We start from the raw sequence: 24,392 nt of genomic DNA, 5'->3' as shown, positions 1-24,392 counted from the left end.
AACATTTTCTAGATTCTGTGGCCACAGCATATATCATTGTTGGAACTTCATCAGTTTAAATCTGATGTTCATGTAGAATGTAGGATTTAAAAAAAAAATTGTTTAATTTATGTAATCTGATAATTAAAGAATAACATATTTAATAACAAGAACAGTCTTAGAGAGAATTCTTGAATTTTTTCATCTCCAGCTTTTGAACCAAAACTGAAAGTTTTTATTCATTAATAAAAGTTTAGTAATGAGTTTTTTTAATGTTTTCCTCTTTATTCTTATTAACATCCAATATAGTACAATATTACATAAGAAATAGTTTTTACCTTTATATATTCTTCCTAAACCTCTATAGTCCATCTGATCAGAACAATTAAATACAACTACATATTTTGCCAGTGTTTTACCCATGTCTTTAACTGTTTCTGTTTTACCAGTACCAGCTGGTCCACAAGGTGAGCCACCCATACTCATTGCTAGTGCTTGAGCCAATGTAATATAACACCTGAAAATATTTTATAAATGAGATAATGCTATAAAAATAATAATTAATATTAAAACAGAGTATCCGAATTAACATAATCATTAAATATTTATCAAATTAATATGCTTATGTGGTCACTGCATTCTTTCTGCCTTTTATATTTAGCTTGTAAATATTTGGCTTGGATAAACCATTGGATTTTGAGTAAGATTGTAAATGTGTTCTTTACAATCTATTGATCCCACAGAGAATGGAATCTTGGAAATAAATTTGAAGTAAGGATACATTTTCATTGGTTAAAATTCATGTTTTAATAAGTTACGTTCTGTAAATTTAAATGAGTTTATCTTAGATTTTTCTATAATTGAGTTTGATTGATAGATTCATATATCTCAGAAATTTAAAAATATTATTTCATTTAGTTTTGTTACTTCAGGGTTTATAGTGATGTCTCTTCTACATGTAATGACTGCACTTGTAGCTTGTTACACATCTGTTATGACTAACAAGCCAGGATGTGTTATTTATCAGAACACAATAACAGAATGGTGGCTGGAAGACACTATCAAAGAAACATTAATATTAAAATTATTTTACTCAATATAATCTCTTTAAGATTCGTGTTATTTCTCTGTACTGTTAAAATATATATTTAAATTCTTTTAAATAAACCACCTAGTACAGAATATTCTATGTTACCTTAATTTTCCATGAAAGAACTTTCACGGGATCCTGCATTTTCAGTCACCATTGAAATAATGTTGTTATTGTATAATAAAAATTTAAAAATAAAAATACTAAAGTAATGAAAATTATGTAATAATTTAAATGAGTGCTGGTGCTTGTTGCAGTTTTTATAAGACTGTCTCCCTCAAACACTATCTGATGATTTATTAAATTGAAATTTTGTTTGTATTTATATATGTAATATTTTTCTAATATAATTAATTTTATCTCATCTTTATTAATTTCTAATATGTGTTAATTTAATTAATTTTTTTAATATGTCTAAATTTCTGTCAATATCAGAAATAGAATGTTAATTGTTTATTAGATGGTCTGCCATGTTAGATAAACCTAATTTTTTAATTTTTGTATTTTTTATAATGTTCAAGAAATCTAGTTTTAAAGAATCTATTTGTTTTTCTGTATAAATACCATCACAATCAATACATTTAATTTTATAAATTCCATATAGGTTATATAAAAGATATAAGAAAATGTTATGCACATCTCAGTTTGATTACATTCTATTTAATGATACTTCAATGCTATGTTTGTGTATTTCAAGTTGCTCAATTGTATTAGTCAAGTTTCTGTCTTTTGTTGTTTGTGCGCAAGATTTTCATGTTGTTGATATCTGGGGATGTGTGGCTTCTTTCAATGACTGGTTTGTGAAAGTGTGAGTGTAATTCACTCACTCACTCATTTAGTAGTGAAGTGATCATTTTTATATGTTCTTGATATCATTATGAAAAGCTTTATACTGTTAATCCAATGTAGAACTTAATACAAATCAGGAATCAAATTTGTGTAGTTAATTTTAACTTGCTGGATTGTTTGTGTGAATTTTATCTGATAATGAATTTTTTGAGTTATTTATAATTCTGTACATAACACTTGCATTTTTAAATTTATTTGCAATATTTTACATTGTTGATGGACTTGAGTATTATGAATTTTTTTGTTTTTGTTTATCATGTTGTTTTTCATTTTAGGATTTTTTTCTGAATTTTTCTATCAGTGTTCTGCTATATTAATATAATATAAAATATATATTAACGCAATAAAATATTTATGTGAAGCTAATGAGCTTCACATAAATATTTTATTGCGTCTAGTTCATACCGGTAGTCTTTTTTGTTAAAATTGGAATGTTGTGTTACGGTGTCTGTAAAGCACAGTTCTGAAAATTTTTGTTGCATTAACAGAAGAACTGTTTTGAATATGTCAGTTGATTAGATTTTCTGTAGATTTTTAATTTGTGTCTATGTTAATATTTTGTAACTGTGAGGTCTAAGAAGTATAAAAACAGGTTTGCTTTTGTTTTAGCAATGACGCATAAACAGTCTAAATAAAGACATATAAAACTCATTAGTTTATATATTCCTTTATCATGAATGTTATGTCTACAGAACCATTGGCTTATTAATATACTTGGTATGTGTTTTTATTTTATAAATTTGAGGGAATGACAACTGTTGCAAAATGATATGAGTTTCATTATTCAAAAATAAATTTTTTCCTGTAACTACAATTGAGTGAATAGAAGAATACATTAAACATTTATTTACTTGAGAAGCAGATCTGCATTGATGGGTATTTCAGTCTAACTGTGAGATGAATTCAATGTTCAGTGATTAAATATTTAATACTAGAAAGCCTTGCCATTATTGCTCAGCATGAAGTATCAATTTCACAAGTTACATGTCACTGGAGAGCAAAGGCCCATTTATTTAAATAGTTGTGGTATATTTTGTTTATATTTTGCTGAAACATATTAACCTTGTCATAAAGTATATAATTCAGTCATTGTAAGAAGTAACAGATATTTCTGTCAAAATATGTAATAATTTCTTTATTTAAAATTTTTAAGTAGTTATTCTATTTAACAATCTATTTGTAAAATTAATTTTATAATGACTACAAATTTAAAATAATTGATTATTAATCTTCTTTATTATTAAGATTAATAATAAATAAGAAACTTTGTAATCATAATACATTTTGTCAAAATATAAATGACATTACCTGTCAGTCAAAGGTGTAATGACAAGTCTCTCAGTACAACCAAGATATTCATTTTGGTATGTAAACGTAACATCAGTAATAGCAATCCACGTTTTGTCTAGATCTTCTTTAAAATAGAAACGACATTGTTTTAACCATTCAAAATCATTAACAGATCGAACATTCAAACGACACTAGTGAAACAAGAAGATAAAGATTTCATTAATGTTCAGTAATAATATTTTGGAAATAGTAATAATTTTTTATATTACATTTTTTTATTCTGCAAAGATGTTAATTATACAACAGTGAGTTCTACTGTTTAAATCTAATGTATTTAAAACAAAAATTTTAAATTTAATATCCATTCAATAATAACTTCTTGAATAGTTATTTGATTAATTATTTTGGGATGCTGTTGAATCCTGGTTTTAATCCAGTTGAACAAATAGTAACCTTTAATTAGATTCTGAACATCCAGTAGTGGATTACAATTCTTCAGATAAAACTAAGGAATCTAAGAAATATTTGACATAAAACTGAATGAACAACTGCAAAACTGACCTCACCCTATAACGTGCTAAGATAGAATAACCACAAAAATGAATTAAAAAAAAAAAAAAACACATGTGCTAACTTTAATCTAACAGTGAGTTAATAGTAAATAGACATATTTGCTATTAACAAACTTAGTTATTAACAATAACAAAAATAGACTAATTTAAATATTCATAAATGAAAGATAAATTAAAAAAAATCTAGTAGTATTTTAACTATGAAGCAGTGCTTATAAAGTACTACTTCAAACATAATTATTTAAATTGAAAGAGAAATTGTTTTATATGGAAACTGCAGCAGAATTACCATGTCTGACTGACAAAAATAGAGTTAAAACTTCAGTTAATAAATTTAAATATCGGCAAATTTTACAATAACTGGTTAAATTAAAAAAAAAAAATAATAATTTAAATAAAGTTACTGTTTGAAATCAACACCACAGCTACACTTGTATACTTCAATTTTTAAGAATGATGTTGCCTTAATGTCTTTTAATTTTAGCTCTTGTACAAGATCTAAATTATCTTTCAAGATGTAACAATACAGATTCATTTCCCACTATCAAAAAGAAAACAAAATAAGGTATGTATAAATAGGTGTCCATTTGCCTGTTCATAAATAAATAAATAAAAAGATAAGAATGCTAATAAAATTTACCAACCAATATATCAAAAATATCCCTCTGATGTACATGGATTGTGATGAGAGTTTCAAATTTTGTTCTTTCCAATCTTGTGAGATCTCTTGTTGTTTGGTCAATAAGTGTGTTTAATAATTCTAAAAATTTATTATTTGTCTCTGGCATTAATTTTTTATCAGATCTTGCTTGCATTAAAGCAGACTCAGAATCTCGAGTCCAAATCATTTGAATACCTAATATTCCAATCTGCAACAAGAAAAATAAAGTAGCAGTCAATTTTAGATGTTAATAATTTGAGCACTACATAAACTATCCAGATTGACTAGTTGTATGCTTTTAAAATTACATTAAAGAGTAAATAATTCTAAAATAAAATCAAACTGGTTTAAAACTTATTATAAAGGAATTAGCTATCCCTGGCTAAGAGACTGTTAAAGAAAAACAAAGAAACACAATTGAGATCATGATGAGGGTTTATGCATGAGTAATTTGATTGAATGTTGAAAGAGAGAGAGAGTGAGTGGGGGGGAGAGAGAGGGGGGTGAGAGAGTATGGTTTATAACACACAAACACATACACCAATCTACCAATATCTCTGATTCTCTGAATGAATTAATAAATCTTTACCCAACTTATTTCTAATGATTTTCATAGGCAGTTTACTGTTAATGTGTACCTGAGCTGGCATCTTATCAAGAAACACCAATAAGTTAAAATTTGGATCATTAATAGAAGTATGCGCATTACGTATTATAGAATGTAAAGACATCTGAGATGTTTGCAGCAGACTAGTCAGCCATGTTTCCACACTTCCTTCAGCTCGCACTGCTCTTTCCAACTAAAGATTAAAACAAAAAATAAAAACAAGATAATAATTTACACTGAAAGACATAAAATGTATTGTATTTAATGAAAATTAATAATATTTATTTATTTAGTTTTAAAAAAGAACTCTATATACCTGAATCATTTCACCTTCAGATGAAATTATTGCAGTCATTTTATTGTACTCAATATCATGAAATTTTACAGAGCGAGTATTATCAAATATTGATAATAGATGGTTCTGAATCGTATGTGAATCTGATGCTTGTCCAAGAATTTCTAAAAGAGCTGGATCAGATACAAAAAAGAAACGAGGGAACATCATTCGTTTTTTCTCCAAGTACCTAAAGGCAAACGATAAAAAAATTAATAATAGTAATATACATATACTGTTCATACAAATACATAATTGTACACTTAAACTGCATCTAATTCTATTTATTACAACAATATTTTCTGCTATAGGTAACAAGAGTTTTTCTGAAAAATAAGGGACTCAATCATATAAACCAGACTTTTGTTGTTAAAATCTGTTGGTAGAGAATAAAAGTACAAAACATATTTATTTATATTCCTAAAGTTCTACATATTTTTCCCAGCCTATAAGGAGCTTGTGGATCCCTTCTTCACAAAAAGTCTGAAGACTTGTCACAAGCCAATTGCACACAAACTCTACTTTGTTGTAGCTCTGGAATCAATGTCCTACCATTGCCTCCTTCAATGGCCTAAAAAAGAATAAATCGCAGGGGGATAAATCTGGATTGTACAAGGATATTCTAAAGTTTCATCTAGTATATCCACTAAATTTCATCCAGTTTATCCTGAGTGCCTCACACAACCATTAGGCTGTGTTATTGTGAATCAGATTTCTGATTGGTTGATGGTACATTTTGTGTGGGCGCTTTCGCTTTCTTAGAGCTGACAGTAGTATACAGCATTCACAGTGTAATGTCTGTGAAGAAAATTGATGAACAATACACCTTTTCAGTTCCAAAAGGCAGTTGCGAGAATTTTCCAGCTGACAGTTGTGTTTTTGCCTTTACAGGATAAGACTCTCCACTTTTACATCATATTCCACTCATACCCTCAGATTTTGACTCAGGAATATAGTGATGGATCAATAAACATGTGACTATTCAAAGCAAACAATCTATTCAGGAGCCTTTGACGAATCTCCTGATGACCTGTTTCTCATTTTTTGTCAAAAATCTAGGAACCCACCTTGCACAGACTTATTGAACCCGAGGTGCTTTGTGATAATGGAACAGGCACTTCCATGACTGATACTCACTTCTGAAGCAATTTCATCAACCACAAGATGTTGATCTGGTTTTCAATGTTGTCATTTGTCACACTTGCCCTTGAATGCCTGTTGTGTAATGGACACCTCTCAACTATATACTTCCCTAAATAATGGTAACTTTTACAAATCCCTGTACATTAAAGTAGGGTTTCTTATAAACTACTGCTAGCAGCAAACATCCTTAACAGCAGATGAGAAAACAAACATGTTTGTAAAAATAACTGTTTAAGTTTTATGTATGTAGTAAAAATATATAGAATTGAAATCAAACTGATAATTTTTCTTGTCATCTATTGTGTTATTTATGTGAAAGTATTCTTCATTTTTAACAATAGCAGAGGGAGAATGCATGGCTTATTGCATGAATCATCATTTTCATATAAAATAGATATTGATATATTTAACTGCATTCACACCCAGCAGTATTGATTTCATATGCAGTACAAATAAAAAATAAAAAAACATTTTTCCTTCATTTGTAATTATAATGTTTTCATAGAGAGCTGTCTGTTGAAGGAAATTTGATTTTTGATGTAAATATAACAAATAACATCAATGATTGCGATTAAAGTAAAATAATGTGTGGTTTTAACTACAACACAGAAGTAGAAATATTTGTTTAACATTTATAGAAATCCATCTAGAATGTAAGTGTTAATAAGACCCACTAACGATAATATTGGGTATTAAAGTATCAAACATGTAGCTGTAAAGGAGTTACTGAAAAAACGTTGAACCCAGTTTCATCAATATTTTGTTCTCATTTAGAAAACAATATTATCTGAGAAAAAATTTCGAAAAAATATAGATTTTTTTCAGTAAAAATAATTTTAAAAAATGTTTGTTTAAAAAAAAAATATTCATTTTTTAATTACAAATTTTCTTTAATAATTTGTTTAGTATGTGTAATGCAATTTTTATTGGTTGTTTTTAATGCTTTTAATTTATATTGTAGTGAACCAGCACCTACTATTCTAAAATAATTGGGTAATGCTTGTATTTCCACAATAGTAAATGAAAACGTTTTCTGTAGACTATAAAATCTATGCTGCACATATATGTGGTAAACCTACTGTCTTGTCAATTTACTATTTCGTTACATTCATTAATTTGGAGAATATATGACAAAGGAATATCCGTCATAATTTCTCATTAAATAGAACTGTAATAAAATGTTATTCTCAGGATTCCTCAAAAGTATGGGTACCTCAAAACAATGCACATATTTTACACAGTTCCAACAATGATTGCAATTCAGAGATTTCACTTTACAAACTAACCTACTGATTAAGGATGAACTTCTTATACTAAGTTCAAATCTTGTGAAGAATTTCAATTTTTTCTGTTTTACCTTAGTTAATTTAAAACCAGTTACTAAAATCGTTAATTACCCGCTAAGTGACTTCTGACAGAGTTCCAGTTGTTCTTGTAAATGTGGTAATAACTGTTTAAGCATATCATCACCAACACAGCAAGAAACAACACCAGGTGTTTCATGTGCTCTCTGCATAATTTTTTGCCATGATTTATCTATTTTACTGAACCTATAATAAACAAAAAATTTTACAAACAAGCATTTTTAAATTTGTAATTTTTTGAAATCAACAGTTTTTTTTTAAATTTATGAAGCAAAATTAAATTATATATTATAATTTATAAAAAAAACCAAAATGATTTCTTGACAGAACAAAAACACATAAAAACCAACCTCTTGGCTTCTTTAGGTAGTTGTTTAGCAATGTCACCACCTACAAATACAGCTTCAAGATAAACCCACATATTTTGTACAAGAAGCCATCTTTCCAAGATTTCATTAGTATTTCCAAGATCAAACACCCACTGTTGTATCTGCTTACGAAATGGAGCATTGTACCTATTAAAACAACAAAAACATAAGTCATAATAAAAATGAAAAATTAAAAGAAAATTCTATTTTACATTTATAGTCAAAATAATTGATTTTAGCGATTGTATGTGCCATTCAATATTATTTATGATCTGATGGGTATTATTATAAAATTAATTAAGTTAGATTAAACAGTAATTTAAACAAAACATTAATATTTTAGCAAATAAGTACATGAAAAAAAAGACAAAATACAATGATTGGATAAAAATATTCATACTAAATAAGTGTTATGTCAGGCATAACAGTTGTATGGTAAATGACCTGTTAGAAAGTAGAGAACCCAGAACCATGAGGCTGTCTTCAAGTTGACCAATTGTCTCCGCAGTTGTGTCACCTCTAAGTAAAAGTTCACCACGATTGTTGAAAGTCATAAATGTTAATTCATGTACAGACCATTCATTAGTTACTTGTCTTAACTTTCCTTCAATATCTTTTTCTTTCATTGCTGATATACAAATATCCTATAAAAAAATCACAAAATTTTATTATTAACAGACATACATAATTTTTTCTTTCATTTGATGAAAACTGAGAAAATAAAAATTACTAAAACTGTTTTAAAAACTTTATTAATAATGCTATTTTCATAATATGATCATTAACGATTTTGTAGCTGGCAGGTAATCTTAATTGAAGGTTAATAATAATAGCTTCAACTTTCAATTAAATGACAAAAATAATAGGTAAAATAAAAGACAAAGATTATTTTTTAAATTTTACTTTAAATTACTGACAATTAAAAGACAAAATAAAAACATTCATAATTTTACCTCAATATCTTCTTTATGTTTCAAAAGTGGTGCTTCTAGGATGTTCTTTAAACAGAATCCTTCACTATCCAATTCAAAATTATGCTTTGTTACTTCCATAATACGCTGCCAATGCCTGGGTTTCATTGCTTTATTAGCCATTAACTCTAAAAGTGGGCACATGTCATTGAAATCATCAATTGTTCGTTTTAACGCATGGAATGCTGGCCATTCCTGTAAGGAATAAATAATATATTTTTAAAATTTAATAAATCTATCACTGTTTAAGTTGTATACAGAATTAAAGTACAAACGATTTGATAATGTATTCTATATACAACAAATTTGTTCTGTTTCATACTCATTTTTAGGTTTTTCTGAGTGGAATTTTTTTCCTTGCCTTCCTGATGTCAAGTTACTAAACAATGCCACAAGAAATGACCTGAATGATTGCATTCATTTGATAATTTGATAACCATACCACAACATGCCATATCACTTTAATAAATAAACATTCAGTATGAATTAAGTCTCTAAAATTACTGTAATACTTTCATTGCAATAATTATATGTTTTTTATCATTCCAAAAATTCTGTAAAATATATACATGTTATATAAAAGCATATATATATATGCTTTGTATATGCCCTTGTACAGTACTTAGTCAAAATTCATGTTTAACTACCATACTAGCATTGAACAAAGTAATAATAGCATATTACAATTACTTATGAAATACTATTAAAAATATGTAAATAATATAATATCTTGTTTATTTATAACAAATTCCTTAAGTGATAAAAATTTATCTTTATTTAAAAGTATAGACTTTTGAAATGGCAAATGATCCAAATTTTTAAGTCCAACATAATTAATAACTTACCTCAAAATATTTACAGTTGTTTCAGCAATTGTTTTTTTTTGAAACTCTGATAATAGGTGCTCTTGTTCTCATCTTGATATCAATGATAGATATCAAATGATGTTACTGAAAGTTGTTTTTTATTTTGAGTCAGACAGACATACGTTGGTCAAATATGCTCTAGAACTGAACTGGGTCTGTTAATTACCGTATTTGCTCAAATGTTGGTCAAGTTTTTTTCTTACATTTTCTCCCATAAAATTGAGTGTTGACCTATATATGTAGGACCGACTTATATCTGAATTTGACTGGGCTTTTAAGTTGTTTCATAGTTCCATTTTGTTTCTACATTTGTGGTGGAGGACTTACTAAAGTTTATATTTATAATATTAACTACTTTCAGTTATTATTATTACCTATTATTATTAATAAAATTATCTAATTAATCAAAAAGGTTGGATGGATGAATTTTTTGTCAAAATCTGACTTAAAATGGTATGGTTCAGGAATTTAGGTCTTAGAAAACAGTGATCCATATTAATTTTAGATGCATTTAGGGGTGGTTTGACTGAAAATGTAAAATCAGAACTAAAAAAACTAAACACTGATTTCGTGATAATACCTGGTGATGCGACTTCACACTTACAGATTTTGAATGAAGTTATGTACAAGTCTTTTAAAGATAATCTTTAAAAAATTATAACTATTACATGCGAAGCAACTGTCATCAGATAACTCCTAGTGGAAAAATAAAAAAAACCTTTTGTGAGCTTATTATGTGACTGGATTGTTGTCACAGAACTCGATAACACCAGTTAGCATTAGAAAGGAATTAAACAATGTTGTACTGGCAATACAATAGATGGAACTGAAGATGATATTCGGCGGGAGGATGAATCAAATAATGGAAAAAACATTTTATTTTCAGATGGCAGTAGTGATGATGTTATTTCAAGTATTCACATGTTGTGAATGAATTTTTTTGTTAAGTAGTGAATTTTTTATTGAAATTTATTTTCATGAAAATATAGAAAAACAATTTCAATAAAAAATTAAAAATTATAATCACTATTATTGCTTTTAAAATTTTCTTATTACAAATCTTTTACACAGTTTTACATTTTTTTATGATGTTATTTAGACATAAAATTTAAGCAAGTGTATATAATATAATAAAACATATAGCATTATGTAATTACATATAATAAATTTCAAAATTAATTTGTTATTAACTGGTAAAAATCTTATTAGTGAAACATAAAAATCTCTATCAATTTTTAGATGAAAATTAAATTAAAAAATTGGGGGTTGAGATATATTTGGGTCAACTTTAATTTGACCAAATATAGTATATTTGTATATTTGTACACTTCATTATGCTTAAGCGGGTTAAAATGTGAATTTTTTTGTGTTTTTCTAAGGTTCAAGATTGCCTATGTTATTAGGTTTGTGATTTGTGTCAATGAGTTGGTTGACAATTTCTGAATGTGTAAGTTGCTATGGAAGTTTTTTAAGTGTTCATTATACTTTGTTAAAACAGTGTTTTTCTTAATTAGTGTATAATATTATGCAGGTGAAGCAGTTAAACTTATTTTTTCCAGATGTATTATGTTCTTTGTGTAATGGTTTTTTTATCTGAAGGTAATAGACTTACTGCATCTTAATACATTTCAATATATAAACAGACACCAATAATATACTAAATAATAAACAAAATTCAAGTTCTAAATGATATTTGATTATAAATACATAACTGCCTAATAGAAAAAAAGTATGTAAACAAAAACATCAGCTGGCACAAAATTTAAATCACTGAAGGTGGGTGGATAGGTGACTTAAAACATTCTGAAGTAAGTTATTATATATGCTATGCTTATAAAATTTGGTTTGGTTGTCATTTCATATGTTTATAGTTTCAAATATTTATTCGTCATCAATCATCAGGGATAAAAGCATAGCAAACATCTTTTCATTTATCTAATGCAATAAATAAAAAATTATATTAAAAACAGTTAAAAGATGAATATTTTATGACCATTGGGATCACCCATTTTTATCAAATAAAGTGAATATATTAAAAAAAAAAAAACAGTTCATGTTAGTTTAACTGTACAAGGCAGTTAAGATTTATGTAACATTACACCAACCTATAAAGATATTTTATTCTTGATTTGCTTTTACCAAACTCTTGCATTATTGCTAATATGAGTTGTGGAGTTACTACAATTTAAATATTTAAACATTCTGGCAAGGTCAGAATTCAATCTGTCATTAATGAATTTATTAAGAAATGCATTGTCTAGAGAGAATATCTTCAAGTAAGAATAAAAAAAAGTAATACATGACAAACAAGATTTTAATTTTTTAAATTGATATATACTAATATAAATATTGGCTATTAATATAAAAATACCTTTAGTCCTTTAGGAAGTTTTCTGCATCGATTCTGGAACTCCATGAGTTCATTATTGATTTCTTCAATATTTACTTCACCCCAAGGTATATCATAATAACTACTTACACGGTCAATTACATCATTATACAACTTATATAATTTCTGTAAAAGATTTAATTCTTTCCTTATTTGTGCTAACTCAGGATAATCAGATTGTGGTAGTCCAAATAGTTCTTCTCCATTCTGGTATGTTTGCAACTTTCGCCACATACCATCAAATCGATTCTAAACAATAAATATAATATTTTTAGTGGTTGGTATTTTGATAAATTCGTGATCTAACTTCAATAGAAGATTAACATACTTAAAACAGTTAATAAACTGAAACTTAACTAAAAAACCCAAATAAACTGAAACACTAACCGATGTTATATGTAAGATTTTAAACAAAAACTGTGAAACATGAATAACATTCCAGGATCAAAATTATATAAATATTTAAAAATGAGATAAACAATCAACAAAAAGATGATGAATTAGTTATTAAATTATTTACTTTTAATCATTTGAATTTTTTATAAATTATTAATCAATAGTAATAAACATACAATTGACGTATTATATGTGATGGGAAAATTCAATAGTTCATAATAATGCAACGTGTAATATTTTCTCAAGGTTTCTGCTTTGGTAAATACCAAAGAAACTTCTACCTATTAAATTTCTAAGTACAGTCTTCCTTTAATCTATGAACGTTTATTTTATCCTGCTTTGTTTTTAAGATATTTGATTATGATATATGTATTCAATATCCTCATAAAAATGTTTTTACATTGATAGGAAGATATGCAACAGATGTATTGTTTAAAATATTTTATTAATATTGTGAGTAGAAGAGTTTTTATTTCTTACATTGTAAGAAATTTGTTTCTTACAATAATTTAATTTCTGTATCCATACAGATTATTTGACAGAAAATTATAAAAAAATTACAATTAGGTGAGTATTGAAAGAATTTTTCAATTGCTGATAGCATAGTAAACATAAAAAAATCATTAGACAGTGTTTTAAATCATTACTGCCTATTAAAATAAATCTATGGATAACAGTAGTAAAAAAAGAATTTTTGTCAACCTGAAACCTGAATGAGAAGAAATAACTGAAGTAAGAAAATAGTAATGTGAGTTAATGTGAGTTCTTAAAAAAATATTATAAAAAATTGTGTTGTAATTTTTAAATTTTATTTTAATTACTATCTATTTTGAATTAAAAGATAATACAGTAATTATCATATGTACAGCATACATTTTTCAGTCAGAATTTTGTGAAGATGCTACAGCATGGTTATATGACCGAAAGCCACATATGCATTAGAAACACTATTCCACCTGGACGAACAATAAAAGACTGACAAACTCTAGAAAACTGAAAGAACCTGCATCAACAAAATGTATCCAAAAGACTGGCAGTGGTGGATAGTGCCCAACAAAGTCATGTACAAAGAGTAAGAACCCATAACTGATACTATGCATAAGAGGGACTAGGATTCTTTGGACATATGAGGATGCAAAATTCAAGACTTCTGCAACAGCTAGTACAGTACAATCTCGACTAGAAAAACAAGAAAACAGGATGCAGACGGATCAGAGAAATAAGAGAGGATCTGAAGGAAATTTGTATTACACCAGTAGACACCACAGATAAGATAAAACAAAAAACTCAAGAACAAAAACACTCGCTTCACATTCACAAGAAAAAACTTACAACACAAACATTTTCAACACTAGAAAGGGCACAAAAATTGAAACTATAATAAGTACTGGGAAGGCTGCAAGGCCCAAACAGTCTCATCAAAGAGACTTAGATAATGGACTGACTAAAGTGTTCCTATGCTATGTTCCTATAAAAGATAATAATAAAAAAACTACTGAAATAAATTCAGTAACTGGCAAGAAATTGAACAATTATAGTAAATATCATTTAAATTGGGAGTACCTTGTAAAAAAGCAGTACTGACTTGAGACCAACACATAAGCTTATAAGAGATTGTGATTTAATTGCTTGGAAACTTAACTACATTACCTTAATATGTTATTTATTCATGTATGTAATTTAGGTTGATGTCATAATTAAAATTTTATTTAAAAAGATTAATGTATTAGTAGATCATTCATTTGTGTTAAAAAATGTGTCAAGAAAGATAAAGATCCATACTTTTTGCATGAATATGATATATGATATTTTCTGTGATGTTAAATAGTTGTGCACTAAATTGGGAATAAATCTTTCAAGTAACACTCACAATGAAGATGTTAAGTTAACAGACAGGAAGGTACAAACACCAAAAAAGCATTATTGAATCACTTATTCTATAAAATGTCCTAAACGAAGAATATAAATTAGCTGTTATTGTAAGATAAAAGTAAGGTTCTGATATGCCTTCATTAATTAAAAAAATACCTGAAGTTTCTCTAAAAGAGCAGGTATTAGTGAACACAACTGAAAAGACCTACTTGGATTAACTGAACATAATTATATAGCTAAATATTACAAAAAAATTTTGTATAAATTTGTAATTTAACTTTCTGCAATGTTTCCATATTTTATAATTACATTTTGTTCATAATATTTGTGACCTAATTATTTATATTACATTAATATTATTACACAGTAATTTTAATATAAATGTATAATATATTAAGTTAAGTAATATTATAATTAGTATTAGGATTACTCCATTAATTATTAATTCTGTAAAAGTGAAAGAAATAAAGAAATAAAAAAAAATATATATAGTCTTTGTCAGAGTTTTATTAATTATTGGTAGTCGTCACTATTTTTACATAATATTTTATAACAATTCTATTAATTTAAGTTCTATAATAGAATTACTAATGAATAGTTTCCTTGAGATCAATTGGCAGTAATTTATATAATTTTATAAAAGTGTAAAATTGATTTAAATTTATTGTATGTTCAACAATTACCACCAAAACTGTTACAATAAATTTGGAAAAACTTTATCATTTCTTTTTAAATTTCCATGTTTTCTATGAATCACACTTTTGTTTTGTTAATTATTTTTTATGATTTTAAGTATACTTACTCTATGTTAGATATTCTGATAATCATGTTTTCTGCATAGAACTATGTACATATTTTTATTATTATATAAAAACATAGAATTCATTAACATGAAAATTAATAACATATATTTAAAAATTTTCATATTTTTGTATAATTTTCTTATTTTTCATTTTGTATAGTTTCAAAATTCTGATAATTTATAGATTAAATGAAAATTTTAGACTCTAGTATGTATATTGGAGTTAGTGTATTAATAAAGTAGAAACTAGTAGGAAAAGTAATTAAGGAGGAATATGTTGATGGCCGCCTGATGATGATAAGGATAGAAGGTAGAGATACAGATCTTGTAATAATTAAAGTATATATGCCATCACAGTATACTGAAGAAGAAGAAGTTGAGGAGTATTATGGAAAGCTGAAAAATTACGAGAAGGAAAGAAAAAAGGGTATGTGTATTGATGATGGGAGACTGGAATGCTGTGTTTGGTGAAGGACAAGAAGGCAAGATAATAGGAAAATATGATTTAGGTAACAGAAACAAAAGAGGAGAGAGATTAGTTGAGAGTTCTGCATGGAAAATGTTATGCTACTGGGAAACACAATGTTTGAAAATCATAAAAGAAGGAGATATACATGGGTGTCAAGATTGGATGGAGAGAGGTATCAAATTGATTACATGCTCATACAACAGAGATATAACAACTGATACAATATAAAAAAAGTATAAAAGAAGCAGCTGAGGAAATAATAGAAATTAAGAACAGATAAAGAATGTGGAAGGAGTGGGTCAGTGAAGAAATGATAGAAAAAATGAATGAAAGGAGAAAATGGAAAAATGTTTTGACAGAGAAAGGTAAAAGGAACTAAAGAAAGCTTAATAATTAATTAAGAAGAAAAACTGAGATGGCAAGAGAAAAGTGGCCATGAAAGCTATGGTTAATGGGAAAGCTGGAGGATGTGATGAATTGCTGATTGAGTTGTAAAGCTCTTGGAGAGATTGGACAAACTCTATTGTTGGATCTGTGCAATAAAATATATGAGATGAGGGTAGATGGCCTACAGACTTTCTGGATACAATAATGGTCCCATTACCAGAGAAATTTAATGCTAGAAAGTGTGAAGAATACTAGACTATTATTCTAATTTTGCATGCAGCAAAAGTCTTACTAAGAATTCTGAACAGGAGGTTGATAAAATTGGATGAAAATATTGTAGAAGAACAATATGGCTTTAGAAGGGGAGCTGGAACTAGGGATGCTGTAGGACTGCTTCAAATTATTGGTGAAATACATATAGAAAAGAGAAGAAGAGTATACGTTGTGTTTATAGACCTTGAGAAAGCTTTTAATAGAATAAGATGGGATAAATTGATGATAATTTTGAAGAAGAAAGGAATTGATTGGAAAGGTAGGAAACTTATGAAAGAGTTGTATATGAACTAGAAAATAAAAGTAAGAATAGGAAGTGAGACAATGTAAAGGATAGGAATAGGAACGGGAGTGTGACAAGGATGCTGCATGTCACCTACCCTATTCAGAATTTATCTAGAAGAAATCATCAACAGTGGTTTGAAGGGTAATAGAGGTGTGGTAACAGATAGTGGAAATATAAAATGTATGTGATTTGCTGATGACATGGTGCTGCAGGCAAAAAGTGTAACAAAGTTAAATGAAATGCTTGGCGATCTGAATGAGACTTGTGAAAATCTAGGGATGAAAATTAATAAAAAGAAAACAAAATGTGTGGTATTAGGTGGCAAAGATGAAAATATTAATGTAAGAATTGGGACTGAAGTACTAGAGCAGGTGATGAAATTTAAGTAATTGGGTAGCTTCATAAGAGAAGATCTTAGCAGTACCACAGAAATCAAAAAGAGAATAGAAATGGGTAAAGAGACATTTAGCAGGAAAAGAAGTTTGCTACGTGGGAAATTATATTTAGATATGAGGAAGAAATTGGCAAGATTTTATTTGGAGTGTTATGCTTTATGGTGCAGAAATTGGACATAAAGAAAGGAAGACAAACGATGAATTGAGGTGCTTGAGATGTGAGTGTGGTGTAAAATAGTAAACGTCTGTTGGCAGGATAGAGTAACAAATGAAGAGGTGTTGAGAAGAATAGAAGAGGAGAGAAATATGTTAAATACCATTTTAGGCAGGAAAAGGAACTGGCTAGGACACTGTATGAGAAGAAAGTGCTTACTACAGTTGAGGGATTGGTAAATGGAAAGAGAGGAATGGGAAGAAGAAGATTTCAACTGATTGGAGTTGTGGAAAGAGGAAAATATCTGGAAACAAGAACACTTGCACAGGACAGGAACAAGTGGAGAGGAGCCATGGCAAGATCTGCCCCATTGGCAGAACACAATGAATGAAATGAATTTTTTTTTTATTTCATCTGTCCACAGTAGAGTTAATGGTCTAGCTATGAATTATCTATGCATTATAGAAAATTGTAATTTATATTATTGTTTTCTTTTGATTTATCAAAAAAATATTAATATATCTAAAAATAAATAGTAATCTAAAATATTAATAAAACACAATGAAAAAGAACAATGCAGTGATTCTGTATTCAAAATATACTGCAACTTGTGACATAAAAAAATAGTTTCAATTATTTGCAAAAGAAGACTGTCTTAAGTTAAAATAAGAATATATTTCTTGAAAGTGTACAATTAACACATAAAAAGTATTGAAATACAATGAATCATGTAGTTCACGCACTGCTTTCATCAGTGTAAAAAAAAAATTGAACTTTATTGGAGATGAATAAAAATAAGGCAGAATAATAATGAAATTTTCTTATGGTTATCCTAAAAAATATGTTATCACTCTTTCTGAAAATATGTGATGTGTAGAAATAAGTAGTTATAGAATCTAGAAAAAAATCTTTCATCATATGAGGTCTGTAAATAAAGTAATGGGACTGGTTCAAAAAAATTTTTTATTTACAATCCAATTGTACATGGACTCTTATCACCTTCAAAATAGTTCCCTTGGGAAGCCACGGAATGCTTCAAATAGCTTTCCCACTCTTCATAGCAGTGTTGGAACTCAGAAACCAGAATATCCTTCAGATGGTCGGTTACATTTTTTAAAAAGTTTTCTTCTGATCCAAAATCGTGTCCTTTTGAGGTGTTTTTTTAAAGTTGGGAACAAGAAAAAGTTGCAGGGACTCAAGGCAGATGAATAAGCTGGTCGAGGAACTACAGGAATGTTTTTTTTTGCCAAAAATTCATTAATTGAGAGTGGAGTGTGACAAGGTGCATTGTCATGATACAGCATCCAGTTGTCTTTGATGGCTGGTCTCACACGGGCATTTCTTTTCTGCGGCGTTTTAAGAATTTCTCGGTAAACATATTGATTACAGTCTGTCCTCTAGGCAAAAACTCCTTATGGACAATGCCATTACTATCAAAGAAACAAATTAGCATGGTTTTGATTTTTGATTTGCTCATTTTTCCTTTTTTCAGACATGGTGAGTTTGAAGTGTGCCACTCCTTGCTCTGGCGTTCTGTTTCTGGGTCTTACTCAAATACGAGTATCCAAGATTCATCACCAGTAATAACATTTTTTAGAAAATCAGGATCAGTTTCATTTTGCCCTAGAAGATCATGGCATACTTCCACTCTGTTGTTTTTCTGTTCAAAAATGAGGTTTTTTGGGACCAATTCTGCACAAACTTTTTTCATGTCCAATTCGTTTGTTGAAATATGGTGGACTATGTTATAGTTAAAATTCAGTTGTTCTGCAATCATTCTGGCAGTTAATCGCTGGTCAAACTGTGTCAAGTCTCTGATTCACTCAACATTGTTATCACTTTTTGACATTTATGGTCTTCCAGAGCATGGATCGTCTGCAATTGATTCCCGGCGATCTGAAAATGCTTTAAACCACCTAAAAACTTGGGATTGTGGTAGATTATCATCTCCATACGTCCTTTTCAATTTTGAAAAATTTTCAGTAGTATTCTCACTGAGTTTAACACAAAACTTGATTACACATAATTAGTATCGTTCATTTTTGTAATGCAAAACAAAAACTTGTTTCACAAAAAGTTTGTTTACGTCTCACGTGGCAACAACAGACTAAAAATATTAATACCTAATATAAATCATTTGTTCATGTAACCACATATTTACTAATAACTTTACAGTGTTTCCACTTTGGCTGCCAAAAAAAAATTAGTCTCATTACTTTTTTTATAGACCTCATGTGGTAAAAATGCGTTTGATACTTATTTAAAAGATGTAGATTTAATAAAATATTATACCTGGAATAATATAAGTCTATCAGAAGCTTCACGTGGAGTAAGACCAGGCATCATTGGTCCAGATGTTCTATATTCATGACAGTATTCAATATTATCCAATCTAAATCTTTCTAAATTACATCTTAAATCTTCTTCGAAATGTGGTTGCATTGTTAATAGTAATACATTAACATCCATTGCACGTGCAAGTAAATTTTGCCAAGAATAACGAAGATTATCAACCTGAATGAAAAATATGTTAATATTATTTTTCAGGGAGTTACATGTTGTAATCCAAAAACTAAAAAAAATTATTTTCATTTTTTAATATCTGGATGATTAATATCTAAATCTAGTAGCAATTTACTCTTTGTGATGAATTTATTATGTCTGTTCTCTTATTATCTTTAAAACATCTACATCTAAAATTCTTTACAATGTCTAAATTACTCTACATCTAAATTAAAAGTTATAATAAAGTTACCTGATCCAGATCTTCTCTCTGCACTGGCAATTCATAACGTGTTACAACATTGAATGCTTCCTGTAGAATGAAACAATAAACTGTGTAAATTAATAAATAATAAAAAAAGCAGTAATTTAGTTGAGATTTTAAAATGTAAAACTGTAAAAATACGAGTTTTTGAAACTAATTTTTGAGGATTCAAATTTTCCACTATTTGGTCTTATTATGAAACCTTAAAGCCATGATTCTATGGTATATTTTGAAAATATAAAAGAAATCTGTAACATAAGATAAAAAAATTTTGTGTTCAGATATTGTTCATTTTTAACAGATTTATATAAATTGGGTTTTATTTAGAACCTTTCAAATGGACTGAAAAGCAGCATTGTCAAAGTTAACATTGCATAAAACTCCATGTGTTTATTACTAGCATGTATTGCAAAAACCATTGCTTCATTCTAACACTAAGAGCAATGTTATTGTTTCACAATAATGTACATTGTATACACATACAATATTGTAACAAGACTAGTGTAACGGACCTGAGTAATGGAACAGATTCCTTCATAAGAAAGTATGATAAAATATTTATGAAAGGAATTAATTATATACACATCTGTATTTGTTTGTCTCTCAATATCCTCCTGGTCATGCCACAAACATGCGATAATATATTTGTCACAAGTTAATTAAAACATATATTCCACAATTAATTTTGAATATGAAAAATATCATTTATATTAAAATTTAATGTAGTCACTGTCTTTAATGCATTACATAACCTACATAATCAGTACAGATTTTTTCATGTTTCACATACAATTGGATCCAAAATTTTCAAGAGGAGGATTAAACTAATCCTTACGAAAGAAGAGCAATGTGGAGTATAATAGTACTCCATAAGATCGTAATTGTAAGATAGTAATCACTAAGATTAATATATTGTTTTATTATCTTTACAACAAAAGATTTGATCTAGTAATTTTGAAAACCTTATTTTTATTATAAAATCTAAGTTATTTATTTATTACTAGCCTATGTGGTTTTACATTTAAGGAAAAAGATATTCCATGAAGAAAGACAGCTGTTAGAAGTTCTTACAAGAACTGCCCAAGATAAAAACAACTATATCCAAAGGGTAACTAAAGGTCACTTACAGACATGTGTGATTCACAACATGAAGCATTCACCCAGATCCCTTTAGGGTGTATCTATGTTGATTAGTATCTATAATCAACATTGACCTTTATACAAGTTGTATAATCAACTTTCATTAGTTTTAATCTAATAGAAAACAAGACCACAATGTTAATCACAATGATTAATGATTGCAAACCTCAATAGGTTCAATGCGTAATTCCATATCGACTTCCTGTTCTCTTATCTTTTTCAGTGTTTCCATTACCAATCGTACATCATCGAGATCCCTAATGGGTCGATCCAATTTTCTATCCATTTCACTCATAACTGCATAAACATAATCCATCTCTCTACGATATTTTTTCTTTAACATCAGGCCAATACGATGTGTACTTGATTTTAACTCTGTGAGAAGCCCAAACTTTAATTGTTCTGAAAATAGAATACACAAAATAAGTTAATTTAATTAATTGTATTTCAACTGCATTTAAATATTATGAAGGAACAAATAATTTATGAATTGCAACTAAAAGTATTATTATTATTTTTATGACATAAAATTAATCCTTTTCAATATTTGAAGTGCACTATTTTTTGAATTTTAAATTAATCTCATATGTAATTTTTGTTAAAAGACATGAAATAAGATTTATTAGGTTTTTTTCACTAGCACAATATGGTACAGTATATGATACATGTAAAACACTGTAGTTTAACAATAACAATCAGCACTCACAAGAGTTGATTGGTGATGATGCACTACACAGCTTTAAAACCAATTAAAGTAAATCATAATACTGGATTTGCATGATGGTATTATTAGAGTGTTTTAGTAATTGGTTTCCAGTTAATATCTTCTGTAGAATTTTAAGGCAATGTTACATCAACTACTATAGTCTGCATCACAAAAGAAACAGCTTGTTGAAGTTATATCTTATGAACCAGTTAATAAAATGACTCAAGTTCTATAATATTAAACTTTGCTTTTTTTCTAAATTATTCTGAACTATTTCGAGTACCATATCTACATCAATAGATTATACAAAAAGTTAATAGATTGTGTTTAAAACTGCCAAAGAACACTATTTTATCTGCTTTCTAAGTATTTAAAAATTCTTTTCTGATGAACAGTTCGAATGTGATGACTATCTAAAAAATCTGATGTGGACAGCACACGACTTCATCGTACACATTTTTTTTTAAATGAAAAGTATATAAAATTTTATTTCATGAATATTTCAGATATTTTTTTTTACTGTTATTATTGAATAACTATTTATTGTAAAAACATTTTTACAATCAGAAGTTAATAATTATTAATAAATAAATATATTTAAATTAAAAAGAAAAAAGTTAAGAAAAGGAAAAATCAAAATGAAATCGAATTCAAACCAATGTGTCTTCCCCTTGTAAGATCCAAATATTTCATTATTTAAAATTTTATTTGGCTATAACTCTGGAACCAATGAAAATTAGTACCACTTATGATATATCGCTGAAAAGCTCTCAATGAGAAATTATTGCTGCAGTTAAGAAAAAGTTCAAAAACCAATTTTTTTGGATTTTGGGCTTTTTTGGACACTTTTGGTCCAGTTGATTGTAATCAAAAGGAGAGGTGCACAACTAAATGTTGCAACAGTCCTAAATTCAAAATTTCAACATCCTACGTCTAATCGTTTTTGAGTTATGCGAGATACATACATATGTACATACAGACGTCATGAAACTAGTTAAAAAGAATTCAGAGATGATCAAAATGTATATTTCCGTTGAAATCTGAAAACCAGAATTTTTCACAATCACAATACTTCTTTACTTCATACAAGGAAGTAAAAACATTCAGTATAGGCCTTTTTTGCTCACTGTAGAAGAACTACAGTGGGCGTCCAAGAAGATGAGCCTGCGGAAGAGCCCGGGCCCAGATAACATCCCTGGGTCCATCGTGAAGGTGTTGGTGGATAGGCACCCGTGGACGGTGATAGACATGTTCAGTGGGGCATTGTCCACGGGGAGTTTTCCCGGCTGTTGGAAGGAGGCCAGGTTGGGCCTCCTCCCGAAACCGGGAGCCGAAGAAACCAGGAAATACCGGCCGATCTGCCTCATCAACACGATGGGAAAGCTGTATGAGAGACTGATCGCTGAAAGACTGCGGTCGGAGATTGAGGCTGGCGGAGGTCTTTCCCCAGACCAGTACGGCTTCGTTCGGGGAAGATCGACCGTCGACGCCGTCCGACGGGTGCTAGAGTGGGCCAGAGTTCAGTCGGCAGGCACGTGGCGACGAAGGAAGATCCCATTGATCATTCTCCTAGACATCAGGAATGCATTTAACAGCGTGCCATGGGGAGTGATCATGGGAATACTCCGGGAGAGAGGGATCAGCGGCTACTTGCTCGCCGTAATAAATGACTATCTGCATGAGAGATCTCTGCGGGTACGCACAGAGGAAGGAGAAGATGACTTCAACATGTTTGGAGGCGTTCCGCAGGGGTCGGTGCTTGAGCCTCTTCTTTGGAACATCGCGTACGACGGCCTTCTGCGGGAAGAACTCCCGGAAGGATGCCAGTCGGTCGCGTACGCAGATGACCTCGCGCTGATGGTGTCGGGACGGACGGAGGAGGAGGTAGAAGATAAGACAAACTTGGCGGTGGCAGTCGTCAGCAGATGGCTGGGGGAGAGAGGACTACGACTGGCACCGCACAAGACGGCAGCTGTCCCGATCACCGGCAGAAGAAGACTGAGGGGAATGTCCTTCATGGTGGACGACGTACGGGTCCACACGTCCGGTTGCGCTAAGTACCTGGGCGTGTGGATTGCCAAGAATGGGCTGTCTAACACCCACCTCAGAGAGGTCACGAAGAGGGCCGAGCAGATACAAGACGCTCTACAAAAACTAATGGGCAACAAGAGCTCCACGGGCGAGCAAGCGACGGCTGATCCTTTCAGTGGTTTCCTCCGTCTTGCTGCACGCGGTCCCGGCCTGGAAGGACGCACTTTCGAG

At 29.3% G+C, this 24,392-nt stretch overlaps 1 protein-coding gene across 1 annotated transcript in view; it reads right to left on the bottom strand.

Moving 5' to 3' along the window:
- The window catches only part of Dhc1 (dynein axonemal heavy chain 1), a 224,683-nt gene that overhangs the window by 116,325 nt on the left and 83,966 nt on the right, over positions 1–24,392 (bottom strand). The window contains exons 23-35 of the mRNA XM_075372596.1: positions 21,591–21,826; positions 20,273–20,332; positions 19,810–20,031; positions 12,466–12,732; positions 9,211–9,423; positions 8,702–8,901; positions 8,240–8,404; positions 7,923–8,075; positions 5,365–5,572; positions 5,080–5,241; positions 4,425–4,649; positions 3,227–3,399; positions 318–496 (exon numbers count right to left, since the gene is read on the bottom strand). Of these exons, the coding sequence (XP_075228711.1) occupies positions 318–496; positions 3,227–3,399; positions 4,425–4,649; positions 5,080–5,241; positions 5,365–5,572; positions 7,923–8,075; positions 8,240–8,404; positions 8,702–8,901; positions 9,211–9,423; positions 12,466–12,732; positions 19,810–20,031; positions 20,273–20,332; positions 21,591–21,826 (2,463 nt within the window). The remainder of the gene's footprint in view (positions 1–317; positions 497–3,226; positions 3,400–4,424; positions 4,650–5,079; positions 5,242–5,364; positions 5,573–7,922; positions 8,076–8,239; positions 8,405–8,701; positions 8,902–9,210; positions 9,424–12,465; positions 12,733–19,809; positions 20,032–20,272; positions 20,333–21,590; positions 21,827–24,392) is intronic.

Source organism: Lycorma delicatula, chromosome 8, assembly GCF_047948215.1.
Source record: "Lycorma delicatula isolate Av1 chromosome 8, ASM4794821v1, whole genome shotgun sequence".
NCBI lineage: Eukaryota > Metazoa > Arthropoda > Insecta > Hemiptera > Fulgoridae > Lycorma > Lycorma delicatula.
This window is presented reverse-complemented; position numbering and strand designations above follow the sequence as displayed.